At 43.6% G+C, this 27,594-nt stretch overlaps 1 protein-coding gene across 5 annotated transcripts in view; it reads right to left on the bottom strand.

Annotated features, from left to right (window-relative positions):
• The window catches only part of PIEZO2 (piezo type mechanosensitive ion channel component 2), a 537,568-nt gene that overhangs the window by 257,268 nt on the left and 252,706 nt on the right, over positions 1–27,594 (bottom strand). For all 5 annotated transcript variants that reach the window (XM_044293449.1, XM_044293451.1, XM_044293452.1 and 2 more), the window contains exon 4: positions 9,427–9,469. In XM_044293449.1, coding sequence (XP_044149384.1) covers positions 9,427–9,469 — 43 coding nt within the window. The remainder of the gene's footprint in view (positions 1–9,426; positions 9,470–27,594) is intronic.

Genomic DNA, 27,594 nt, shown 5'->3' on the forward strand with positions numbered 1-27,594 from the left:
CCCCACTAGTGACAGTGACCCAATCTGAGTGTGTACCATTAATAACCACCCTCTGTTTTCTATCACTGAGCCAGTTACTTACCCACATACAGATGTTTTCTCCCAGTCCGAGCATTCTGATTTTATATACTAACCTTTTATGTGGTACAGTGTCAAATGCTTTGGAGAAGTCCAGATATACGACATCCATTGATTCGCAGCTGTCAAGTCTAGAACTTACCTCCTCATAGAAACTGATTAAATTAGTTTGACATGACCGATCCCTCACGAAGCCATGCTGATATGGCGTTATTTGCTTATTTCTGTTACGATGCTCTAACATAGCATCCCTCAGAAAACCTTCAAACAGTTTACCCACAACAGATGTTTAACCGATCGGCCTATAGTTTCCAGGCTCTGTTTTTGGCCCCTTTTTGAATATTGGCACCACATTTGCCATGCGCCAATCCTGTGGGACATTCCCTGTCAGTATAGAGTCTGCAAATATCAGAAATAAGGGTCTGGCTATGACATTACTTAATTCCTTTAGGATACGGGGGTGTATGCCATCCGGTCCTGGCGATTTCTCTATTTTAATCTTTTTAAGTCACTGATGTACTTCTTCCTGGGTCAGACAGGACACTTTTAATTGGGAATTTATTTTTACATTCTGCATGTCATCTGACAGTTTATTTTCCTCAGTGAATACATTGGAGAAAAAAATATTTAACAGCTTTGCTTTCTCCTCATCGCTCTCTGCGACTTCCCCCTCATTACTCTTTAAAGGGCCGACACCTTCATATTTATACATTTATATAATTGAAGAACATTTTAGGGTTAGTTTTACTCTCTTTGGCAATTAATCTCTCGGTCTCTAGTTTGGCCGCTTTTATTAGTTTTTTACATGTTCTATTTTTTTCCTTATAGTTTTTCAATGCTTCCGTGCTACCCTCCTGTTTCAGTGAATGATATGTTTTTTTTTTGTCATTTATTGCTTTCTTTACAGTTCTATTTATCCACATTGGTTTCTTTTTGTTCCTTAACCTTTTATTCCCATACGGTATGTACCTCTCACAATGAGATTTTAGGATGTTTTTAAAGATATCCCATTTTGTGGCTGTATTTTTATTTTTGAGGACTTTGTCCCAGTTAGTTCGGCCTATGGCCTCTCTTAGTTGGCTAAATTGAGCTTTTTTGAAGTTTGGTATTTTTGTTCCTCCCTGTAGAAACGCTCTTTTGAATGATAATGGAAGGTAATTACTTTATGGTCACTATTTCCCAGGTGTCCCCCAACCTGCACGTCTGTTGTTCTGTCAGGCCTATTGGTTAATACTAAGTCCAGTATGGCCGTCCCTCTAGTCGGGTCCTGAACCAGTTGGGAGAGGTAATTGTCTTTGGTTATTGCCAAGAAGCTATTTCCCTTATGAGATATACAAGTTTCAGTTTCCCAGTCTATATCTGGGTAGTTGAAGTCCCCCATAATAACCACCTCATTATGATTTGCCGCCTGGAATCTAATTGGCCGCTCTAGGTAGCATTCTCATGTTTACATTGTGTATTCTTTCAAACAGTGAAAAGCTTAAGATGTTGTTTATAACAAGCAATTAAATATGACTGCTTATTTTCCAAGTCCACATTATAGAGAGAGAAAATAATCATCTTGGTTGCTTTTCTGCAATATACTTCACAAATTAGATCCATTTAGCCACATTTACTAAACAATTAATGCCAGTTTTTGGTGTAAACTGCACTATTAAAGGGTCACTAAGCTTTCCAAAAACTTTTGATATATCATAGGGACACATCAAAGGTTTTGATCAGTGAAAGTGTGAGTGCTGAGACCCCCACATATTGCTAGAACGAGGGACGAGAAGCGCTCGCTGCAGGTGATGGGCTCATTAAAAAGTCTGTGGGTCTAACTTCCTCTCCTGCTTTAGTTAGGAGAGAAAGCACACTCTGGGAGCACTTCTCTCTACTCGTTCCATCGATTGCATGGGGTCTCAGCATTAAGACCTCTGCCAATAAAAACCTTTGATATATCGCTATAACAAATCAAAAGTTTTGCAAAAGCGCGGCGACACTTTATATTATCACAAAAAAAGACATGCAACATTTTAGTGTTAAAATTTGCAACTCTTCTCATAGTTTGCTAAATTTGCAAAGTGATGACAGTTGGTGTGGACTCTAGTTTAAATGGATTGTTTAAGAAAAACTTGTCTAATTTATTTCAAAACCAGCACCACACATGTCGATGGGCTGTGTCTGGTAATGCAGCATAGCTCCATTGAAGTAAATGGGATTGAGCTGCAATACCACACCCAACCTGTAGTCAGAGGTGGTGCTGTTTTTGGAAGAAAGCACCAATGTTTTCCTAATCCTAGATAACCCCCAGAATTAACTACAATAGGTAGAAAGTGGACCAATTTTGTTGCAAATCATAGATTTCATTTTTATTAAGAAGTGTGCAGCCTTTAACCACTTCAGCCCCGCTAGGTGAAACCCCCTTCATGACCAGAGCACTTTTTACACTTCGGCACTACACTCCTTTCACTGTTTATCGCTCGGTCATGCAACTTACCACCGAAATGAATTTTACCTCCTTTTCTTCTCACTAATGGAGCTTTCATTTGGTGGTATTTTATTGCTGCTGACATTTTTACTTTTTTTGTTATTAATCAAAATGTAACGATTTTTTTGCAAAAAAATGACATTTTTCACTTTCAGCTGTAAAATTTTGCAAAAAAAACGACATCCATATATACATTTTTCGCCAAATTTATTGTTCTACATGTCTTTGATAAAAAAAAAATGTTTGGGCAAAAAAAAAAATGGTTTGGGTAAAAGTTATAGCATTTACAAACTATGGTACAAAAATGTGAATTTCCGCTTTTTGAAACAGCTCTGATTTTCTGAGCACCTGTCATGTTTCCTGAGGTTCTACAATGCCCAAACAGTAGAAAACCCCCACAAATGACCCCATTTCGGAAAGTAGACACCCTAAGGTATTCGCTGATGGGCATAGTGAGTTCATAGAACTTTTTATTTTTTGTCACAAGTTAGCGGAAAATGATGATGATTTTATTTTTTTAATTTTTCTTACAAAGTCTCATATTCCACTAACTTGCGACAAAAAATAAAAAATTCTAGGAACTCGCCATGCCCCTCACAGAATACCTTGGGGTGTCTTCTTTCCAAAATGGGGTCACTTGTGGCGTAGTTATACTGCCCTGGCAATTTAGGGGCCCAAATGTGTGAGAAGAACTTTGCAATCAAAATGTGTAAAAAATGACCGGTGAAATCCAAAAGGTGCACTTTGGAATATGTGCCCCTTTGCCCACCTTGGCAGCAAAAAAGTGTCACACATCTGGTATCGCCGTACTCAGGAGAAGTTGGGGAATGTGTTTTGGGGTGTCATTTTACATATACCCATGCTGGGTGAGAAAAATATCTTGGTCAAATGCCAACTTTGTATTAAAAAAATGGGAAAAGTTGTCTTTTGCCAAGATATTTTTCTCACCCAGCATGGGTATATGTAAAATGACACCCCAAAACACATTCCCCAACTTCTCTTGAGTACGGCGATACCAGATGTGTCACACTTTTTTGCTGCCAAGGTGGGCAAAGGGGCACATATTCCAAAGTGCACCTTTCAGATTTTGCAGGCCATTTTTTACAGATTTTGATTGCAAAGTTCTTCTCACACATTTGGGCCCCTAAATTGCCAGGGCAGTATAACTACGCCACAAGTGACCCCATTTTGGAAAGAAGACACCCCAAGGTATTCCGTGAGGGGCATGGCGAGTTCCTAGAATTTTTTATTTTTTGTCACAAGTTAGCGGAAAATGATGATTTTTTTTTCTTTCTCTTTTTTCCTTACAAAGTCTCATATTCCACTAACTTGCGACAAAAAATATAAAAATTCTAGGAACTCGCCATGCCCCTCACGGAATACCTTGGGGTGTCTTCTTTCCAAAATGGGGTCACTTGTGGCGTAGTTATACTGCCCTGGCAATTTAGGGGCCCATATGTGTGAGAAGTACTTTGCAATCAAAATCTGTAAAAAAATGACCGGTGAAATCCGAAAGGTGCACTTTGGAATATGTGCCCCTTTGCCCACCTTGGCATCAAAAAAGTGTCACACATCTGGTATCGCCGTACTCAGGAGAAGTTGGGGAATGTGTTTTGGGGTGTCATTTTACATATACCCATGCTGGGTGAGAGAAATATCTTGGCAAAAGACAACTTTTCCCATTTTTTTATACAAAGTTGGCATTTGACCAAGATATTTTTCTCACCCAGCATGGGTATATGTAAAATGACACCCCAAAACACATTGCCCAACTTCTCCTGAGTACGGCGATACCAGATGTGTCACACTTTTTTGCAGCCTAGGTGGGCAAAGGGGCACATATTCCAAACTGCACCTTTCGGATTTCACCGGTCATTTTTTACACATTTTGATTGCAAAGTTCTTCTCACACATTTGGGCCCCTAAATTGCCAGGGCAGTATAACTACCCCACAAGTGACCCCATTTTGGAAAGAAGACACCCTAAGGTATTCCGTGAGGGGCATGGCGAGTTCCTAGAATTTTTTATTTTTTGTCGCAAGTTAGTGGAATATGAGACTTTGTAAGGAAAAAAGAAAAAAAAAGAAAAATCATCATTTTCCGCTAACTTGTGACAAAAAATAAAAAATTCTAGGAACTCGCTGTGCCCCTCACGGAATACCTTGGGGTGTCTTCTTTCCAAAATGGGGTCACTTGTGGCGTAGTTATACTGCCCTGGCAATTTAGGGGCCCAAATGTGTAAGAAGTACCTTGCAATCAAAATGTGTAAAAAAATGGCCTGCGAAATCCGAAAGGTGCACTTTGGAATATGTGCCCCTTTGCCCACCTTGGCTGCAAAAAAGTGTCACACATGTGATATCGCCGTACTCAGGAGAAGTTGGGCAATGTGTTTTGGGGGGTCATTTTACATATACCCATGCTGGGTGAGAGAAATATCTTGGCAAAAGACAACTTTTCCCATTTTTTTATACAAAGTTGGCATTTGACCAAGATATTTCTCTCACCCAGCATGGGTATATGTAAAATGACACCCCAAAACACATTCCCCAACTTCTCCTGAGTACAGCGATACCACATGTGTGACACTTTTTTGCAGCCTAGATGCGCAAAGGTGCCCAAATTCCTTTTAGGAGGGCATTTTTAGACATTTGGATCCCAGACTTCTTCTCACACTTTCGGGCCCCTAAAAAGCCAGGGCAGTATAAATACCCCACATGTGACCCCACTTTGGAAAGAAGACACCCCAAGGTATTCAATGAGGGGCATGGCGAGTTCCTAGAAATTTTTTTTTTTTTGCATAAGTTAGCGGATATTGATTTTTTTTGTTTTTTTCTCACAAAGTCTCACTTTCCGCTAACTTAGGACAAAAATTTCAATCTTTCATGGACTCAATATGCCCCTCACGGAATACCTTGGGGTGTCTTCTTTCCGAAATGGGGTCACATGTGGGGTATTTATACTGCCCTGGCTTTTTAGGGGCCCTAAAGCGTGAGAAGAAGTCTGGAATATAAATGTCTAAAAATGTTTACGCATTTGGATTCCGTGAGGGGTATGGTGCGTCCATGTGAGATTTTATTTTTTGACACAAGTTAGTAGAATATGAGACTTTGTAAGAAAAAACAAAAACAAAAACAAACAAAAAATTTCCGCTAACTTGTGCCAAAAAAAATGTCTGAATGGAGCCTTACCAGGGGGGGGTGATCAATGACAGGGGGGTGATCAATGACAGGGGGGTGATCACCCATATAGACTCCCTGATCACCCCCCTGTCATTGATCACCCCCCCTGTAAGGCTCCATTCAGACATCCGCATGATTTTTTACGGATCCATGGATACATGGATCGGATCCACAAAACACATGCGGACGTCTGAATGGAGCCTTACAGGGGGGTTATCAATGACAGGGGGTGATCAGAGTAATCAGGGTGACCACCCCCCTGTCACTGATCACCCCCCCTGTAAGGCTCCATTCAGACATGCGCATGATTTTTTACGGATCCATGGATACATGGATCGGATCCACAAAACACATGCGGACGTCTGAATGGAGCCTTACAGGGGGGTTATCAATGACAGGGGGTGATCAGGGTAATCACCCCCCTGTCACTGATCACCCCCCCTGTAAGGCTCCATTCAGACATCCGCATGATTTTTTACGGATCCATGGATACATGGATCGGATCCACAAAACGCATGTGGACGTCTGAATGGAGCCTTACAGGGGGGTTATCAATGACAGGGGGTGATCAGGGTAATCAGGGTGATCACCCCCCTGTCATTGATCACCCCCCCTGTAAGGCTCCATTCAGACATCCGCATGATTTTTTACGGATCCATGGATACATGGATCGGATCCACAAAACGCATGTGGACGTCTGAATGGAGCCTTACAGGGGGGTTATCAATGACAGGGGGTGATCAGGGTAATCAGGGTGATCACCCCCCTGTCACTGATCACCCCCCCTGTAAGGCTCCATTCAGACATCCGCATGATTTTTTACGGATCCATGGATACATGGATCGGATCCACAAAACGCATGCGAACGTCTGAATGGAGCCTTACAGGGGGGTTATCAATGACAGGGGGGTGATCAGGGAGTGTATATGGGTGATCACCCGCCTGTCATTGATCACCCCCTGTAAGGCTCCATTCAGACGTCCGCATGTGTTTTGCGGATCCGATCCATGTATCCATGGATCCGTAAAAATCATGCGGACGTCTGAATGGAGCCTTACAGGGGAGTGATCAATGACAGGGGGGTGATCAATGACAGGGGGTGATCAGGGAGTGTATATGGGTGATCACCCGCCTGTCATTGATCACCCCCCTGTAAGGCTCCATTCAGACGTCCGTATGCTTTTTGCGGATCCGATCCATGTATCCGTGGATCCGTAAAAATCATACGGACGTCTGAACGGAGCCTGACAGGGGGGGTGATCAATGACAGGGCGGTGATCAATGACAGGGGGGTGATCAGGGAGTTTATATGGGGTGATCATGGGTGATCAGGGGTTTATAAGGGGTTAATAAGTGACGGGGGGGGGGTGTAGTGTAGTGTGGTGTTTGGTGCGACTGTACTGACCTACCTGAGTCCTCTGGTGGTCGATCCTAACAAAAGGGACCACCAGAGGACCAGGTAGGAGGTATATTAGACGCTGTTATGAAAACAGCGTCTAATATACCTGTTAGGGGTTAAAAAATTCAGATCTCCAGCCTGCCAGCGAGCGATCGCCGCTGGCAGGCTGGAGATCCACTCGCTTACCTTCCGTTCCTGTGAGCGCGCGCGCCTGTGTGCGCGCGTTCACAGGAAATCCCGGCCCTCGCGAGATGACGCGTATATGCGTGACTCTGCGCAGGGCTGCCACCCTCGGAACGCACATCTGCGTTAGGCGGTCCGGAGGTGGTTAAATAAAACTGATGTACTATAAGTCATTCCAGCTACTTCCTTTACTAAACCTGGCCCATTGTGTCTTGAATACAATACTGCATATACATACATTATTTCGACTGAGACTCCTTCAGTCTCTTCCGGGGAGGGACAGTCTTCCATAGTATACTGTAACCAGCATAGACAGACACTGCTGTGTGCCACCAGATTCCTTTAGACCAGTGGTGGTGAACCTATGCACGGGTGCCAGAGGCGGCACTCAGAGCCCTCTCTGTGGGCACCCACGCCCTGGAAATAGTCTATGGTTTGCCAATATGCCTTAGACTTTTCCTGCCATTCTTCAGTGCAGGACGCGCTATGAACGGCACAGGCAGCGCACTGAATGTAGGCAGGCTATTATAGCTAAATGATAAAGTACATGGACGATATATACATATACTGGACTGTAGTATTCAGGTTAAATTGCTGTGTTGGCACTTTGCAATAAATAAGTGGGTTTTGGGTTTTTGGGTTTTGAGTCGGTCTATAAAAGGTTCACCATCACTGCTATAGACTATAATTGGATCTGATGGGGATCCGTCAGCTTTCCAGCATAAATGCTGATATTCGACAGGACGAAAACTTAATATCAACTAGCCAGCACAATATTTGTGGTCTTCCAACAACTGCGTCGCTTGAGAAAGGTTTACCCCAAATTATTAGGATTACTACCAGATCTATAAAGAGCTTCAATACGTGTTGACTGACCGCTCTCCTTACTGTCCCATACACATACATGCTCAACAGATCATATATGTGTTTCCAATGAAGAGAGAGGAGAATACATGGGCAAATACACCTCTGGCAGTGGTTTAGCTCCCAGGAGAACAAAAGGATAAGCTGTAGAAATTCAGTGTTCCCAGTCCTTCTCACCTCTGACATCATCTGTCAGGAGAGAGTCAGAATCTGCCCATATACATTAGTTTGTTCAGTTGGTCCTACCAAAAAAAGCTGGGTTTGATTAACAACAGCCTCAGGGCTCATACACACGAATGTGTGCGCCCCGTGTCTGTGTTGTGGACAGCAAATAGTGGTCAACAATGCACAGATACTAGCCACGTGGCCAACGTTTGCAGGCCCATTCACTTGAATTGGTCCGCGATCAGCAAAATTCAGTCCGCACCACAAAAAAAATAGATCTTTTATTTATATTTTTTTGCCATGCGGAGACATAGACTGAAATCCACTGAAGCACTCCATAGTTCTTCTGTGGGCCTCCACTCCGTGGCTCCGCTTCGCGCCACTCCGCATCTTGCGGAATGGGTCAGCATCAGTGATATGGAGTGCACTCGGACGGTGTCTGTATACTGCAGACCCACTGTTTGTGATAGCCTATATCTATGCCAGCTCCCTTGCTGGCGTAGATTTTGATAATTTTCTACACCTAAAACAGGCATAGAAAATGATAAATGAGATGGGCTAGCTGGCTGGTCTGCCCCCTTCTCCGCCCATGCCACCCTCTTTTTGAGACCTGGTGTGGGAAAAGTCGCCGATTCGGCTGCAAATCCACTTTGCGACTGAATCTGCGACAAAAATTGGCATATATCTAATAATAAATGACCCCCATACTGTCTAAAAAGGCATATTTAGGGTGAAGTACAAAAACATACTTCTAATCAGAATTTTCTGTCTGATTTTGCATTCTACTTATCTTGGGCTAAAAATAATTTTATCAACTAGTCTTTATTAAAAAATGTCAATAGTTTGCCTTCTACACCTTTCAGTTTCACTGCATCTGCACACTGCTGCCTCTCTTTCTCATTTAATCCATCAGAGAGCTGCTCTGGCAGATTGCCCTGCATCCCTTATTTCTAGTTCCCAGCACATAAACACTCATGTAAGCTAAATACTTATTTGTTTGACAAGAGTGAACTTGAACCGCCACATTCATTCTTCACATTCAACTATTGTTATACATCTCCTTACAAAGCATACAAATGTGTTACATACCTTTCAAAACCTATCTGTCGAAGTGTTCTCTCCCATGTTGTGCCTGTAAATAAAGATACAAAAAATATCAATGAACATTCATTTCACAAAATTATGTAAAATGTTCAATAAAAGTGAAGAGGACCAGTCACCACAAAATGCAGTGCAATCTGAAAGCTCCATGTTATAGAGCAGGAAAAGCTGAATAGATTGAAACATATTTTTGTGGAAAAAGATTCAGTAAAACCTGTAATTAAGGCCTCATGCACACGACCGTTGTTTGGGTCTGCATCCGAGCCGCCGTTTTGGCCGTTTTTTATTTCAATGGGGCCACACTAGCGACAGGACAGATCCGACAGGCTGTTCACCCTGTCGGATCCATCCTGCCGCTATTTCGCCATGCCGCCAGACCACCGCTCCGTCCCCATTGACTATAATGGGGATGGGGGCAGAGCTCCGTCGCAGCATGGCAGTTCGCGGTGAGAGGCCGCTGGAATAAAAAGTCGGACATACAGTACTTTTAGTCCGGCAGCCTTTCGCCATGCACTGCCGTGCTGCGCCGGAGCTCCGCCCCCGTCCCCATTATAGTCAATGGGGACGGAGCGGCGGTCTAGCGGCATGGCGAAATAGCGGCAGGATGGATCTGACAGGGTGAACAGCTTCAACAGTTTTTTTCCCTCTACTGCCTATTTTTTTCTGTGCTTAAAATCAGGTTCCTATGCAGGTCCGTCCTCTTTGTTGAAGGACGGATGACGCAGAAGCACGCAGCCTGCAAGGTCAGAACACAGACAGCCAGGGACTGTGTGTAAATGATTAAAGCCAGGTCCTCCCCAGCAGCTGATAACAGTGCCTGGGCTGTGTGCACTTCTCCCTGTCCCTGCGCTTGGCAGACGCTCCCTCACTCAGCAGACTGGGACAATGCAGAGCCGAAGCAGAGCAGACCAGGGAAGGGAGATCTGCCGTCTGCTCAGTGTATAAATGAAAGCAACATGTGGTAAGAGGACCCCTTTGTGCTGTAGGAGATTAACCCTTTAGGGGGAGGGCTCTGGTTACTGACACTTTTGGGGGGCTATTGTTACTGGCTAGTGAGGGCAGGTGGGATTAGCCTCAGGGTGAGGGCAGTGGCGGCCATCTTAACTGAATAGTGAAATTGCAGTTTTATGCAGACTGGTTACTAAGGGCTGAATTTTATTAAATATGGGGTAAGTCAGTCTAATAGTAACTGATTCTGGAATATCATGTTATTAGTAACTACATATATGAAAATTGAAATTAGGGTCTAAGTTTGACAGTTATCCTTTAAAGGCTCATTCACACGGCCGTGTGCATTACGCATCACGGATGCGGACCCATTCACTTGAATGGGTCAGCAAATCCGGAGATGCGGTGCGGAATAGAACAGAAGCATGGACCAGAACCCCACGGAAGCACTACGGGGTGCTTCCTGGGGTTCTGTTCCGTGCCTCCGCACTGCAAAAAGATAGAACTTGCTCTATCTTTTTGCGGAACAGATGGATCGCGGACCCATTCAAGTCAATGGGTCCGAGATCCGCATGCGGCTAGCCCACAATCGCCCGTGCATTGCAGACCGCAATTTACGGTCCACAGCACATTATGGGCTGCACACAGTGGTGTGAACAAGCCCTAAGGCTGATAGAAATTTTGAAAGGAACTCTGTCAATATACCCTTCCACATTTTGGCATGGTTTTGGCCAGCCGTATATTAATCCTTTACCCAGGGCTTTGCCACACAGTGAGGGCGCTGTGTGGCTACTGGGTCCCGTCACCTGATGGTGCGGTGCGGGGTTGCCGGTGGTCGCTGCACAGTGCTGCGCTAAAGTTAGAGTAAGTCCCCACTTGTCGTGGTAAGTGGGCCTATGCTCTTTGATCAAACTGTATACCAATGCCTCCTTTTAGTGCATAGCATAAGGTTATATTTATTAATAATTGTGCTGAGAAGCCATGTTTTATTATGCTGAAAAACAGTCGTCATATCAAAAGCATAGCATTGAGGATGTGCGGTCCAGATTCACTCTTACATGTTGCATACTTTACCCAGGAAACGATTGCACTGGGATTTGTTTGGAACTGTGCTTTAATACTGTTGGATGTACTATAACTCACATTCCCTACATCTCCTGCCCTGCACCCTTACAAAATGCTTAACACCAAATGCACCCCAACTACCATCAGGCAGGAGCTCCAAAATCAGGGTGTGCCCAAAGAGTGCACCCTCCTGTCACTGCCTGAGCACTGGTGTGAGGATTTCCACTGTGATTTGTGTGAACAACTGTTGTTGCCAGAGCCACTACAACTCCCATCCTCTGGTCCGTTTCTTCTGGGCTTGTAGCACATGCACTGATTTGTGGTCTACTAGCACCTCTCTACATTACAGTACAGTAGATGTTCTGCACTGCTCTTTACCTATGTACATGGATTGCAGGATAAAACTTACCAGGAAAGATTAAAGGACCTTAACATGACCCTTTGTCTTCTAACGCTATTCCACCTATTGGTTGGCTTACTTTTAGGCAGAAATTTACACCAGAATTGTGGTGCAAAATGTCTCCTCTTAGGTCATGCCCCTTTTCGTGTGAAGCCAATAAGCTGCACCCTTTTTCAGAATAGCCTCAGAAACTTTCTTTAAACCTAGATGGACCAAACTGCGCCACTTTTTTGTGCAATTTACACCATAAGCTATTTGTGCACTCACATAAGAAAATGTAAGCCACTGTGTGTATTGTAATGGACTATATTATGGATATAGGACGCAGGGATGGACTGGGAACTTAAAGTGGCCCTGGAAAAAATACTAAAAGTGGCCCCGTTTCGTAGTCGGGTCCAAATTGATGGAAGGCAGGGGCAGCAATACCATATTGTGGCACATTATACTACCCCAACAGAGCCAAATACCACAATCCATCACAAAATACTGCAATCAGCACAAAATACATACCCAAAAACTTCCACTGGCCGGCCGTGAGGAGGGCCCATGTGGCCCCCTTGGGCATCGGCCCACCGGGAAATTCCCCTGTAAGGTCTATGGCCAATATGCCCCTGATAGGACGAGTGAGTAAAGTGACACCATGCGTTGATGTGTTTCTTTCTCTCAGATGCACTATAAATGAGCCTGAAAAGCTTCTGTACTCAACAAAGAAAGTGATTTATAGCTTTTAGCAGCTACTTCTTGCTTTTAATGTATATGTAAGGATGTGCTTTATCCGTACTAGTTATCTGCTTATTTTATTATAATCACCAATTGCTAGTTTTCAACTATGGTCTCAACTTACAATATTTTACACTGATAATGGTCGCCGTGGAATAAATTGATATTTTAACTTGAGGGACCATTGTACGCTTCTTCATATCTCTGACGAAATCATTGACTTTGGCTTGCAAATGCATCTCATGAGTAGACATAAAATACTGTATTTTACAAATCCCTGTATATGCAGAATGATTTTACCTGTCACTGAATAGTATAGCACGTACAAACATGCAACTGGAATGCTTCCCCTAGATCACAATTAATTTCATGCCATGGTGACCTCATCATGTCCTGTTATCGCAGAAATTCAGTTCCAAGAATGTCACCTTTCAAAAAGGACGCAATGAAGGATGTGTGCAGCTGGCCCTCAGCAAGATAGTCCACACAGCAGGTGCAGATAAAAACCTACATCAACAGTAGCAAAGTATAAACTAAAATTGTTCCTAATGCTAAAATATCCAAACATCAGCTTTGCAGAACAAAAAAGGAACAAAATGCAGAAAACCTTTCATGAGAAAAATCAAAACCATTTTCCTTAAAGGGGTTGTCCTATTAAGACATATTAGCCTTTTTCCACAGTATAGGAAATGTGTCTGCTTGGCAGGTGTCCAACCACTGGTGCTCCCACCGAACATAACAGGGGCTGTGTTCCCTGTTATAATGGAGCGGCAAATACGCGCTCATATTCACTGCTGTATTGAAGTCTATCAGACTGCTAGACTGTCCCTACAAGCGCTTGGCGATCTCCAGCAGTCCCACACAGCTAAATGGATCAAAATTAAAAGGGAGAGAAGGGGCCCCTATTTTTGTGATTGGTCAAGCCACAAAAGGTCAGAACCCTACCAATCAGACAATTATGCCCTATCCCAGAGGTTGTGCAACCTTCAGCACTCCTGCTGCAGTGAAACTACAACTCCTAGCATGTACACTTGCTTGGCTGTTCTTGTAACTCCCACAGAAGTGAAAAGAGGATTCTGGGAGTTGTAGTTTCAGAAAAGCTGGAGTGCTGGAGGTTACTGATCCCGGTGCTATCCTATGAATAGGGGATAACTTGTCTTCATTGGACAACCTATTTAAGCAAATAAAACCACAAATGTATTTAACCCCTTCCAGACCTTCGCTGTAGTACTGGCAGTTCAGCTCACTGATTGAGCGGGCACAGCAGCTGCGCTTGCTTGTTTGGTGACAGTGGCCTGGATTTTACTACCAGCTAGGCCCCTGCTGTATCCACTGGTCAATGCTGACCTCTGCATCTAAGGGGTTTACAGAAGGAGGGGCTCCCTCTCACACCCCAGCAGCTCCCCGCAATGCGATTGTGGGGTGCAGATGGCTATGGCAGCCTAATGCCTTAGGGCTGTTTTTCATGAGCGGATGCCGTGCGTGTCATCCGCAGCATGAATGACAGCTAAGCCCCGTACTGGACAGCAGAGACACGGGACATTAACATGATGGAAAATGCTCTTTGCCTCTTGGTGATCTTTTTGCTACAAAATCACAGTGACAACTTTATCTCACTGTGATTTTGTAGTAAAAAGATCACAGACAGGCCCGGAGCATTATCAATCATGTTAATGCCCCGTGTCTCTGCTGTCCAGTGCGCGGCTTGGCTGTCATTCACGCTGCGGATGACACGCACGGCATCTGCTCATGTGAAACAGCCCTTACAAAAGCCTTGGAGCCTGCTAGCGTCCAGACCTGAGGCTGGGTCTCATAGGCGATCTGTCAATATAGCAATTCCAATGCAGTACAATACAGCATGTATTGTACTGCATTAGAAAAGGGATCTAACCCTAAACTTGAAGTTCCCTAGTGGGACAAAAATGAAAAATAAAAATATGACATGAACACTGCAAAACACTGCAAAACAAAAAAATTTAAACGTGCCATTTTATCAGCACCTCGCCTCACAAATAACATAATATTAAGTGATCAAAAAGTCATATGTACCCCCAAAATAGTATTATTTCATCCCACAAAAAATGAGGTCTCACAAATGACCATCACCCGACAAAAAAATGGCTCTCAGAAAATGTTGACACAAAAACATGATTTAAAAAAAATATGCTTTTATTTTTGCATGATCTTTCCTGCCGGATGAAGGTCCTAAAAATGGAAAAACATTGCCAGAACAGCTGTTCTGATCAAAATAGAGTATGTAACCCAAATGGTGCTAATGAAAACGTCACCTTAGGCTCCATTCACACATCCGCAACCTGTTTTGCGGATACACGGAGCCACGAACCGCACATTGCCAGCACTAATAGAATATGCCTGTTCTTGTCCGCAATTGCGGACAAGAATAGGACATGTTCTATTTTTTTGCGGAAACGGAAGCACGGATGCGGAAGTGCGGATCCGCAAATGTGGATGCGGACAGCACATTACGGCCCTATTGAAAATGAATGGGTCTGCACCCGTTCCGCAAAATTGCGGAACAGATGCGGATCCATTTCGCGGACGTGTGAATGGATCCTTATCCTGCAAAAAGAGCCCTCACACAAGACCATCACCAGAAAATATATATATATATATCAGAAAATGGTGACACAAAAAACATGATTGTTTTGTGTAAAAGTAGCAATACTATGTAAAATTGGTATCTCTGTAACCAGCAGAATACGAATTTTCCAAAAACTTCACTCTTCAACTTAGGCCTCTTGCACAAGAACGTGTGCTGGCCATGTCCATCCGCAATGCACGAGCACCGACCGTGGACCAGTCGCATTCACTTGAATGGGGTCCGAGATCCATCTGTTACGCAACAAGATAGGACAAGTTCTATTTTTTTGTGGAATGGAAGCATGGAATGGAATCCCACAAAAGCACTCCGCAGAGCTTCCGTTCCGTGGTTCCGTTCGGCAGCGCATCTCCGGATTTACGGACCCATTCAAGGTGTTCCGTGTATAGTGGACCCGCTGTATGCGGGCCTCAAAACGGCCACGGGGGGGACACGGCCACGTGCAAGAGGTGTAAGGGTGAGTTCACACTTCAGTTATTTGGTCAGTTATTTCCATCAGTTATTGTGAGCCAAAACCCATGGTGAAGCCTACTCAGAGATAAGGTATAAGGCCTCATGCACACGACTGTATGTATTTTGCTGTCCACAAAAAACGGATCAGAAAAAAATACGGATGACGTCCGTGTGCATTCCATATTTTGCCGAATGGAACAGCCGGCCCCTAATAGAACAGTACTATCCTTTTCAGTAATGCGGACAATAATAAGACACGTTCTATTTCTTTTGCGGAATGGAAATACAGACATACGGAAATGGAATGTACACAGAGTAACTTCCGTTTCTGCACAAAAACCAGAACGGATACGGAAAGAAAATACGTTCGTGTGCATGAGGCCTGACAAAAATTCATAGTAGAGGCACTTTTGGAATACTTGTGGTATTTATGATTAAAGGCAAATGTTTTACTATAACAAGCTGCAAATATGGTGCACGCTATGAGCTAATAACTGCAAAATAACCATTCTGTAATTGTTGCTTCCTGCTTACATGCACCAACCTGGTTTTCTTAAACCATGCAAGCGTAAAAGGATATGGCCAGGTGTGGAATAATGCCAAACCATAAACATAAATGTAAACAAGGCACCATAGATGTTGTGTGAAAAGCAAAATATTGGGCATGTATGTAAGTTAACCCTTTCTACCCCAGAGTTTTTTTTGTTTTAGCGTTTTCGTTTTGCGCTCTCTGCATTTCCAGAGCCATAACTTTTTTAATTGTGTGTTCACATAGCCCTATGAGGCCTTTTTTTATTTGCAGGACAAGTTGTACTTTCCAACGCCACCATTTAATATTGCATATGAGGTAGTGGGAAACAGGAAAATAAATTCCAAATGGGGTGAAATTGCAAAAAAAAAAGCAATTCCACCACAGTTTTTCAGGTTTTTTATTTACGACATTCGATGTGCGATAAAACTGACCATTTACTTTGATTCTACAGGTCAGTATGAATCCGGCGATACCTTATATGTATAGTTTTTCTTGCGTTTTGATAAAATGATAAAAGAGAAAATAAGAAAAATGATAAAATAATAAAAAAGTGGAACAATATCAGTTAAATTTTTTGGTCGCCTTATTTTGACCCCTATAACTTTTTTGTAATTATCTGTACGGAGCTGTGTAGGGCCTCATTTTTTGCGGGGCGATCTGAAATTTCCATTGATACCATTCTGGGGTGTGTATGACTTTTTGATCACTTTTTATTAAAAAAAATTGTAGAAAATGAAGCAACCAAATACGGCGAATTTGCCATTTGCCGTATGGGGAATATATTTTTATACTATGGTCGTTTTCGCACATGGCAACACCCATTATGTGTATTTTAAAAAAATGTTTAGTTCTTTTATTTTTATTTTGGGAAAAGGGGGTGATTTGAATTTGTATATTTTTTTTATTTTTAAAAACTTTATATATTTTTTTACACTTTTTTATAGTTCCCTTAGGGAACTATAACAAGCAATCATTAGATTGCTATTCTCATAGACCCCAATGCACTAGCATTAGAGTCTATGAGAAAATTACAGGCAAGGGCTCCATAGGAAATACTATGCAGCAACCCCCTGTCATTCACAAAGACAGGGGCTGCAGCACACAAGCTCTGGCTCCTCTGATCGCCACACGGGGGAGCCGGAGCATCACCGGAAGCGCGCGCTTTTTAGTGTTTCACGTTCTCAGATACCATGGTCAGGATTGACCACGGCATCTGAGGGGTTAAATGTCCGCAATCAGCATTATTGCTGGTTGCAGACATTAGCAGCGGGTGTCTGCTATAAGAAACAGCAGGCCACCAGTGGCTATGGCACCCACTCCTCTCAGGAGCGGGTGCCATCTTTAAAGACTTCGGCCAGCGCCGTACTATTACAGTGCTGGTTGGGAAAGGGTTAACCCTGTTTGAAGGGCTTATCCCATGTAGTACTTTATGTAGTACATGACAATCTATTTCTAATGAAGATAGAACCAGCCCTGTAACTCACATAGATCCAGAGATCTGCCCATTCATTGGTCCTATTGCTCTGCTAAATTTATTTTAGGTTGCCAGTTCAGGGTATGTATCCTTTCAGAGGGTGTGCCTTTTCTTATGGGGCATGTCCTTTTTCAGGGGGCATGTCCTTCCTGCTGGAGTGTTCTTCCTGTAATTTTCACAGCTTCTAACAGTAGATAGGGCTGGTGGTAGTTAAAGGATGGAACTGAACATGTTAGTGAGGTGGACAGAGAAATGAGGAAAAGAATAACCAGCAGGTGGTGCTATACAGATACATTTTATTGAATAACTCAGTTGTTATACCACATTTTAATTACATGCAGTTACAAGAGTACAAAGCTCCAGGCGCTGGAAAAATGTATAATATCTTTTTATGGGACAACCCCTTTAAAGGAGTTGTCTCATCTTTGACATTGGTAGATATGCCACCAATGTCAGACAGGGGTGGGTCCCATCACTGGGACACGAACATATCTCTAGAATAGTACCCCTCCAACTGAGCGGAGAGCAGCAGTGCAAGCACAGACACTCCATTTCTAAGGGACGGCCAAATACAGCAGAGCGCTGGCTAAGCCATCCCCGGCAGTCCCATAGAAATGAATGGGTCAGTGGCCGCACTTGCGCATTGCACTCTTCACTTTCGGGGGTCCATTCTGAGACCCACACCTATCTGACTTTGATTGTACTGTATATCCTAGTGATATGTCATCAAAGTCTGAGATAACACAGCACCTTTAAACATAAAGCATCAGTTTAATCAAACATAAGTAATATTTTTTTGTCATAAGTGCACCTAGCAGAGTACTTCTAAACTTTGTGCATGGAACAGAACGTTCTGGTATGGGTATTTCTCAAATATCATAGTTAATTATTCACAACTACTTCTACATTTATTTACCAATTACTTTAATGATGAATTTTATGCCATACATTTGCAATAATGTTGTGGGTGAAATATATTAGGGCCAGCATTTCATATGCTGGGGTAAGATGGGTTGTTTAAGAGGCGCAGGCCTCTAAATACAATTTGTGCTAGAAAAGCAAATCTACAACAGCTATGAGCTGGTGTATAATTGACCCAATTTCTGCCATTAGTTACAGTAAATCTAGTCCTGCTCCCTCCTGATATGTCCTGCCCCTTTTTTGAAAAGCACCAAGAGCTGTGAAAAACTGGTAAAAGTAACCATTTGTTGTGCAAAATGCAGAATTTTAGATTAGAAGACTGGTATGCAACCTTTCAGAAATTCTGTCTCTACAGAGGTATTCTCCCCTAACTTACCAAATTTCAGACAAATTCCACAGAGAAATCTTATATGTCGCTGTATAAAATGAAGTACAGAAATACTGTACAGTGGAGGCCTTGTGGACCTCTATGGCACTTGCATTACAGCTACATACAAAACAGCCCTGAAATAAGGTCATTTGCATCAGGCCTTTGTTGCTAAAAAAAATGCACAAAAAGGTTTTTAAAAGTGGTGGCAAAAAGAGAGTGTGGACATGATTCAAGACCCACATACTTAAAATTGCTTACCACATTCATATTAGTGATTGTGTGTAGAGTAATCCAGACATATTTCTGTTCCGTTCAGGAGTGTCTACATTCCCTAACTGATCTTCCATGTGCTCTATCCAGCTCAGATTTATTTATCCATTAACATCCTTAGCCTTACTGCTTTGTACAGTGTGAATCTCCCAAAGTGTTCTTTAGAACGTTTAATCAGTGGAGTATAATCCATTTTTATTCCTTAAATCACTCCCATTAGATTACCATGCATAAATGTTTACTCCACATTAAAGACGGTTAATGTCCTCTTGGACTTATGTTTCAACTGCAGAGGCAATATCACATTTGTTACTTGAAATGTCTATAAGACAAGAAGATGACTTTGCTGGATTGTCGAGCTTTAATTAATTTAATGAGTCTCGTATTTGCAGCATGAGTGAGACCATTTGCAAAGCACAGCAAATAGGTCCTGCATACAGAAGAGACACTGGCTGCTGAGGATTCCCTCAGTACTGTCTACATACTGTATGTAGGGGATGAAGTAATCAAGTTACCATACAGTACATTGTACAGCTTGCCTATATTTTGTCACATATAGTATTAACATGAACTTTCACATTTTGATACCAAGATGTCAATGCATTAAAAGCACCACTTGTGGGTATAAGGCTGAGTTCACACTGGCGAGATATCCGTGCAGGTGCAATGCGTGAGGTGAATGCATTGCACCCGCACTGAATCCAGACCCATTCACTTCTATGGGGCTGTGCACATGAGCTGTGATTTTCACGCATCACTTATACGTTGCGTGAAAATCGCAGCATGCTCTATATTGTGCCTTTTTCACGCAACGCAGGCCCCATAAAAGTGAATAGGGCTGAGTGAAAATTGCAAGCATCCGCAATCAAGTGTGGATGCGGTGCGATTTTCATGCATGGTTGCTAAGATGACAGTCTATTCACTGTATTATTTTCCCTTATAACATGGTTATAAGGGAATATAATAGCATTCTTTAATACAGAATGCTTAGTAGGTGGTCAATTGAGGGTTAAAAAATAAAAAATTATTAACTCACCTTCTCCTTTTGATCGCTTAGCTGCTGGTCTCTTCTTACTTCTTTAATCATGAGCTGCCGGCTAAAGGACCTGTGGTGACATCACATCACATCGTCCAATCACATGGTCCATCACCGTGGTGATGGACCATGTGATTGTACCATGTGATGTGACATCACCACAGGTCCTTAAGCCGGCAGCTCATGATTAAAGAAGTAAGAAGAGTACGGTAGGGCCCTCATGCCTGGCAGAGGATAACACTGTCCGGCCAAATGAGGAATAGCTATCTATCCTAGAATCCACTCTATAGTGTGAGATAAAAGTGGAGTGAGAACTCCAGGAAGCTGATTTACAGATGACATCCAGTGGAATCCAGCTTCTTTCTGCAAAGGAAGTACCCACCGCTCGAGTAAAGTGGGCCTTTACAAACTCAGGTGGCTCAGAACCCTGAGACACATAAGACTCCTGAATTGCCTCTTTAATCCATTGACTAATGGAGGGCTTAGAGGCTTTCCTACCCTTGTGGGTACCGGAAAAAAGGATAAGGAGATTTTCATCTTTCCTAAATACCTTGAACCGCTCCAGGTAAATCCTGAGACATTTCGAGACATCGAGGGTATAGAGCCCTCTTTCTTCTGAGGAGGGGAGTGGAGCCAAAACTGGAAGAGAAATTACCTGGTTGATGTTACTGAATGAAGGCACCTTTGGGATAAAGGTAGGCAAGAACTTGAGCAGCACCCTGTCTTGCAGGAACTTGGTGTACGGCTCAAAAGCAGAAAAAGCTTGGAGTTTCCCTACTCGCTTTGCAGAAGCGATAGCTAATAAAAAGGAGACTTTGTGACTTCATGCCTCCCTGCTTGTTGATGTACATAACAGCGGTCATGTTGTCTGACTGTACTTTCACCACTTTGCCTTGAATGCAGGGAGCGAAAAGAAGAAGGCCTAGTTTGATTATCCTGATTTCTAGGAGATTAGATGACCATAACTTCTCCTGAGATGTCCAGGTTCCTTGAACTGTCTTGTCCATAAGATGTACTCCCCAGCCTACTAGGGATGCATCTGTGGTAAGTATGATCCAAGAGGGTTGGATCAAGGACTTGCCAGGATCGGGCATGGTAAGACACGGAGTGCACGGAATTTAGTCCCACCGAACTGTGATTCCACTTGGCTAGTACCTCAGATTGTAGCGGACGTAGATGTCATAATGGCCAAGGAAGCGACCTCTGCGGTTGATGACATAAGTCCCAACATTTTTCATCAAAGTACGAATGGTTACCTTCCGAGGTACTAAGAGAAAGCGTGCTGTCTCTTGAACAGGTAGCCTTCTTTCAGGATTAAGATGAATAGTCATTTCCACTGAGTCCACCACGAATCCAAGGAACTTCACTGAGGTAGCTGGCAGGAGATGGGACTTGACCCAGTTGATTATCCATCCTAGCTGGTGGAGGAAGGCTACAGCCCGCTGGATGTGTTGGGACAGGATTGCTTGGGAAGGAGCTCTGAAGAGCCAGTCGCCCAGGTATGGAATGAGACTCAGACCCTGAAGACTTAGAGCTGCCACCACGGAAACCACCACTTTGGTAAATGTGTGTGGGGCCAAAAAAAATCCAAACAGGAGGGCCACAAACTGAAAGTGTTTTAGGACTCCCCTGCCTTGCACTGCAATCCTTAAGAATCTTCTGGATCCAGGATGGATGGGAATATGGAGGTAAGCATCCTTGAGATCCAAGGTTGCCAGGAAATTTCCTGGCAATAGAAGATTGGTCACTGACTAGATAGTTTCCATCCGGAAATGCTTGCGTTTAATGAACTGATTGAAATATCTCAGATCTATGATCATCCTCCAGTCTCCGGTCACCTTGGGTACCAAGAAATCTGGGGAATAGATACCTGCTCCCTGATCCTGAAGAGGCACCTCCTCTAAGGCCCCTTTCTGAAGATACTCCAGGATATAGTCTTCTAGAATCTTCTGTATGCTGGATGGAAGCAGTCTACAAATTTGTCCGATGGGGGACTGTCCAAGTCTACCAGGTATCCCTGAGATATAATATAAAGCACCCAAGGGTCTTGGATGTGGATCTGCCAAGATTCTAGAAAGTGTTGTAGGCGACCACCTATGGGAATATGGGGAGCAGGGAGTTCTGAGAATTCAGTCAGACCGGCATGGTACCAAGAGCCTTGAGGAGGCCTGCAATCAGAGCGCCGAGGATTTCTTGGGGGGCTTAGAGACCCTGGAGGATTTCTTCCCTCTATAGGAGCTCCAATCTCTCTGGGCTTTGGGCTGAAGTCCAGACCTGGACCCATACCTTTTGCCCCGACCATGAAAGGGCCGTTGGGGAAGGGACTTACCATTATTATCCGACAGTACCTCCATTATATGGTCAAGCTCTGTCCCAAAAAGTTTGCCGGGTTCATATGACATGGCGCAGAGATTATGCTTGGAAGTTGCATCAGCCTTCCAGGGTTTTACCCAGAGCGGATGCCTGCCCTCGGCTGAGAACGCCATACTCTTGTAAGCCAATTTTAGTTGTTGTGGAGCAGTATCACACAAAAAAAATCAATGGCCAGACTGGCCGTCTTACAGGAGGCCAAGATGTCATCCCTAGAGACCCCCTGGTCCAGGTCAGACTGAACTTGGGCGAACCTGATCTTGAGAAAGTTCGCGATTGCGACTGAGGCAGAAGCCGATGCAGAGGAATAGGTACACCTAAATGCACAATCAGCCTTGCGGTCCATCGGATCCTGGAGAGTTGATCCGTCGTCCGATGGTACTATGGCCCTCTTGGAAAGCTTAGAAATAGCCATATCCACCTTTGGTACTGGCTCTCAAGAGGACAATTGATCTTCTCTTAACGGGAAGACAAACTTGAATCTTTTGGTCAGCACTTTTTTCTGGTTTCTTCCACTCCTTTTTGATTAATGACAGGAGGGAATCATCCACTTTAAAGGCTCTGGGCCCCTTAGAGGCAGACGTTGAGGCTTCACCCTGATCAACATCCTGGTCCCCCTACTGGATGGATCTCAGCAGTCGCTGGGCTTTCTCGGGAGGGAAACACGTGGGGCCGCCGACTCCTAGCTCCCAGAGCTCCCAGGGAGCGTCTAGTTAGAGAGGACCAGCGGCGTGCGTACATGCGGGAGCCCCTCTTCCCACTACGGGTTCGAAACTTGAGCAACATAGGGGACCGATAGGTCACAAGAAGCCTCTCCGCCCCGAGTTGCAGCACGGGAGCGGAACAGATTACCCTGTGCCCAACCGCAGGAAGAAGAAACAGCCACAAGAGATGGCTAAAAGACCCCTGCAAAGTTAACCCTGAGTTCTATTAGAATAGGGATTCCCCCCCCCCCCCCTCCAGAGGGGGATCTCCACCAGCCCGGGATCTCCACCAGTCCAAACCTGTCCGGAGGACAGAAAAAAACACAAGGGAACTGGCGGTGATTCCTCTATTTATTGGAGGTGGGAGGGTCTAGTCAATTATTTAATTATTTAAGTGTCAATAAAATTTTCACCTGTCCTTCCAGTCCATTGGGGGGGGCAGAATACCCCATCTGTGCCACTGGTTAGGACGTAAGGGAATGCAGGCATATATAAATATCAGACCAACTGATGTCTTCAGCTGCCAAGCACACATGCAACAGGTCAGACAGTTTCATAGGTACAAATCTGCTGACAGATACCCTTTCAGCTGCTGTTTTAGGGCTCTTTCACACTTGCGTTCTTTTGTTCCGGCATAGAGTTCTGTCGTCGAGGCTCTATGCTGGAAGAATCCTGATCAGGATTATCCCCATGCATTCTGAATGGAGAGAAATCCGTTCAGGATGCCTCAGGATGTCTTCAGTTCAGGACCGGAACGTTTTTTGGCCAGAGAAAATACCGCAGCATGCTGCGCTTTTTGCTCCGGCCAAAAATCCTGAACACTTGCCGCAAAGCCGGATCCGGAATTAATGCCCATTGAAAGGCATTAATCCGGATCCGGCCTTAAGCTAAACATCGTTTCGGCTCATTACCGGATCCGATGTTTAGCTTTTTCTGAATGGTTACCATGGCTGCCCGGATGCTAAAGTCCTGGCAGCCATGGTAAAGTGTAGTGGGGAGCAGCATACTTACCGTCCGTGCGGCTCCCGGGGCGCTCCAGAGTAACGTCAGGGCGCCCCACGCGCATGGATGACGTGATCGCATGGACACGTCATCCATGCGCATGGGGCGCTCTGACGTCATTCTGGAGCGCCCCGGGAGCCGAATGGACGGTAAGTATACTGCTCCCCCGCTTCCCACTACAACTATGGCAACCAGGACTTTAATAGCGTCCTGGCTGCCATAGTAACACTGAATGCATTTTGAAGAAGGATCCGTCTTCAAATGCTTTCAGTTCACTTGCGTTTTTCCGGATCCGGCGTGTAATTCCGGAAAATGGAGTACACGACTGATCCGGACAACGCAAGTGTGAAATAGGCCTTAGTTGTCTTGTGGTGGGGGCCCATGTTATTTTTCTATGGGGCCCTATAAATGATAGTTATGCCTCACTATATATTGCTACTATTACTGACTACTACTACTATTGATTGCTTTTTAGCTTAGTTGACTTTTATATGCTGTGAAGGTAAACATATTTGTCATAGGATTATATTTTAGAATTTTGATCCAGTAGGATCCATTTGTAAGCTATAAACACATCCTTCTATATACAAATAAAACTTTTGGAAACGTGTGCAGCAGTGGTTACATCAAGGAAAAGGTCCAATGAAGAAATAACATCTGATTTCCTGGGAGGTATTGATTTAAACATCTGTCAGGAACTGAGAGAATTCTGCTTCTTATGTTGAATCCTTGTTCCAGTTTTATTAAGTGTGTAAGAGCAATTTTCTGGAAAATAGTTTAGACAGTACTGAGGTACAGTAACTGAGTCATCTATCTTCTGTGCTGACAAATAAAATCGCTGGTGACTCATTTTGTATGACTCATTTTGTATAAAAAAATTACAAAACCTGCTTGTTATTCCCACTTTCACTACTACATTTTTTGTGAGTATAAATGTCAATTTTCAGAACAGAAGAAAGTTAAATGTTACTAATAGACAAGGTATAACCTCATATTGGGTCTGATGGTATTGCAGTGAGGATGAATGGTGTATTTAGGACTCCAATTCTAGTGACTGTAGGGATCTCAGTGGCGGATTCACTGATTGAGATATGATTGGATTACGTTCACCTCTAAACACTTATCACTGAACAACAGAACGTTTGTGTATTTGTATACTTAAAATGTTGAACTTGAGCGTTTTACAGCGCGTTCCTACGCGCTGTAAAACGCTCAACAGGCAAGAACCAATGATTCCCTATGGGAATGGTCCTCACCTGAGCGTTTTACAGCGCGTACGATCGCGCTGTAAAATGCCCGACGCCCCAAGAAGTACAGGAGCTTCTATGGGACGTCTTGTCGCGCGTTCCCATACATAGACTTCAGCGGGAACGAGCGACAATGGGCGTTCGCTTGTCTCTGTATGTGCGATTGCAAACGCCCGTACAATCGCGCATACAGAGCGTATGTTCAGTACGCTCAGGTCTGAACCCAGCGTAAAAAATTGGAACGAGAGTAATGTCCTATAGAAACATTACTCTCGTTCCAATCTTTTAAGGTATACTAATAAAGTTCAACATTTTAATTATACAAATACACAAACGTTCTGTTGTTCAGTGATAAATCTCAGTGGCGGAGGCCCAGCAATCATATATTTATCACTTATGATATGGATAGGTGATACATGACTTTTTCATGGGATAACCTAGGATCTAGGTCCTAGGGACACAAATAAAGACTTACCAATGTTATCCTCACCGCTCTATATAAAAGTTATGGACAGCCTGGCATTGTTTGGTCGCATCCAATGTATTCCACATTAAGGGCTCAGTCACATGACCGTGGTTTGGTTCCACATCTGAGCTGCATCCGAGCCATTCACTATAATGGGGCAGCAAAAGATGTGGACAGCACTCATTGTAGTGCTAAGGCTACTTTCACATCTGCATTTTTAATTAGAATTAAACGGATCCGTGACATCTTATACATCCTGATGGCTCAGTTTCGGCGGGAGGCAGATGTATTATATCAAAACCGAACAAACCGGCAACTAAAAAAATGGATCCGGCACCATTGACGTACATTGATTTTCACTAACTGGACACAAAACCACAGCTTGCAGAGGTTTTGTGTCCGGCACCAAAATGCAACAAAACAGAATGGATGCATACTTATGCATCGTGATCAGTTTTGTCCCCTTTGCCGGATTTCAAACCCGGAATTAAAAACGCAGATGGGAAAGTAGCCTACTGTAAGTGTGAATCCCTAATGTGAATTATTATAGCTGTGTTGTGCCATTGTATTTGTATGCGGCCTGGTTAATGGTTGGGCAATATATCTTTACCAAGATGAGCAGTTTATATTATGAAAAGTGTTACTGCCTTGTTAATAAATGTATAATCAAAGTTGCTAATGTGATTCCTTTGTAAAACACATAGTGAAAATATTAAATTAACAGTGTTGTAAGTGGCATGTTCTGCATTCTGTCAAAGTGTGACTTATATGCCCACCTTTGCTCCAACACATCTAAACATTTACACTTGTATTAACATTTTGATAGACTGTTTCTAAAGTACCGTATATATAAAGGCAGGCAAAGCACAGTAGTTTATGGGCTTAGTCTGGCTAAGTGATTACAGCAGAAGGCTCTTCACATATTAAATATATTTACGGTGTTTGGTAGCATACACTGAAGCTGGAAGTCAAAATATTATCCACTATCTTAAAACTGTGATAAATTGATCATGCAGTGTGGTGTCAGTGCAGCTATATGTTTTGATGCAACAGAAATGCTAAGTTTCTAAGACTTTTTGTGTGGCCAAGGGCCGGCATTTATGCAGGAAAGTGTATGGATCCCCATCAGATCCCATAGGAATTTGTGGTGTGTGGTTCTATACAGCTATGTTGGACACGATGAACTCCGGCAGTCTGTTCCTGCCGGATCAGGCTGCTGGAGTTCACATCACATATGTTAACTTAGTCTTAATAATTGTGGCACAAGTCTGCATGCCAGAAATGGAATCTAAGCTAACAAGGGAGGTAGTGTACATTTCAAGTATAATCTAATGTATATATCCTGGAATAGGTTTTAATAAAAGTGGCTGGCTGGCTCTGTCCACCCACACTGCATTGGCCACATTTTTGAAAAATGGGGTTTGAGGTGCAAAACTCCAGAAAAGTCATAAAGTTTTGCACAAGCGGTTCATGTGCCCAGTGGTGCACCATGGATTCAGGATTGCGACCCCCTTCTCCCACAGACACACACACACACCTCTGCACATATGCCACTTAA

This window comes from Bufo gargarizans, chromosome 5 (assembly GCF_014858855.1).
Source record: "Bufo gargarizans isolate SCDJY-AF-19 chromosome 5, ASM1485885v1, whole genome shotgun sequence".
Taxonomy (NCBI): domain Eukaryota; kingdom Metazoa; phylum Chordata; class Amphibia; order Anura; family Bufonidae; genus Bufo; species Bufo gargarizans.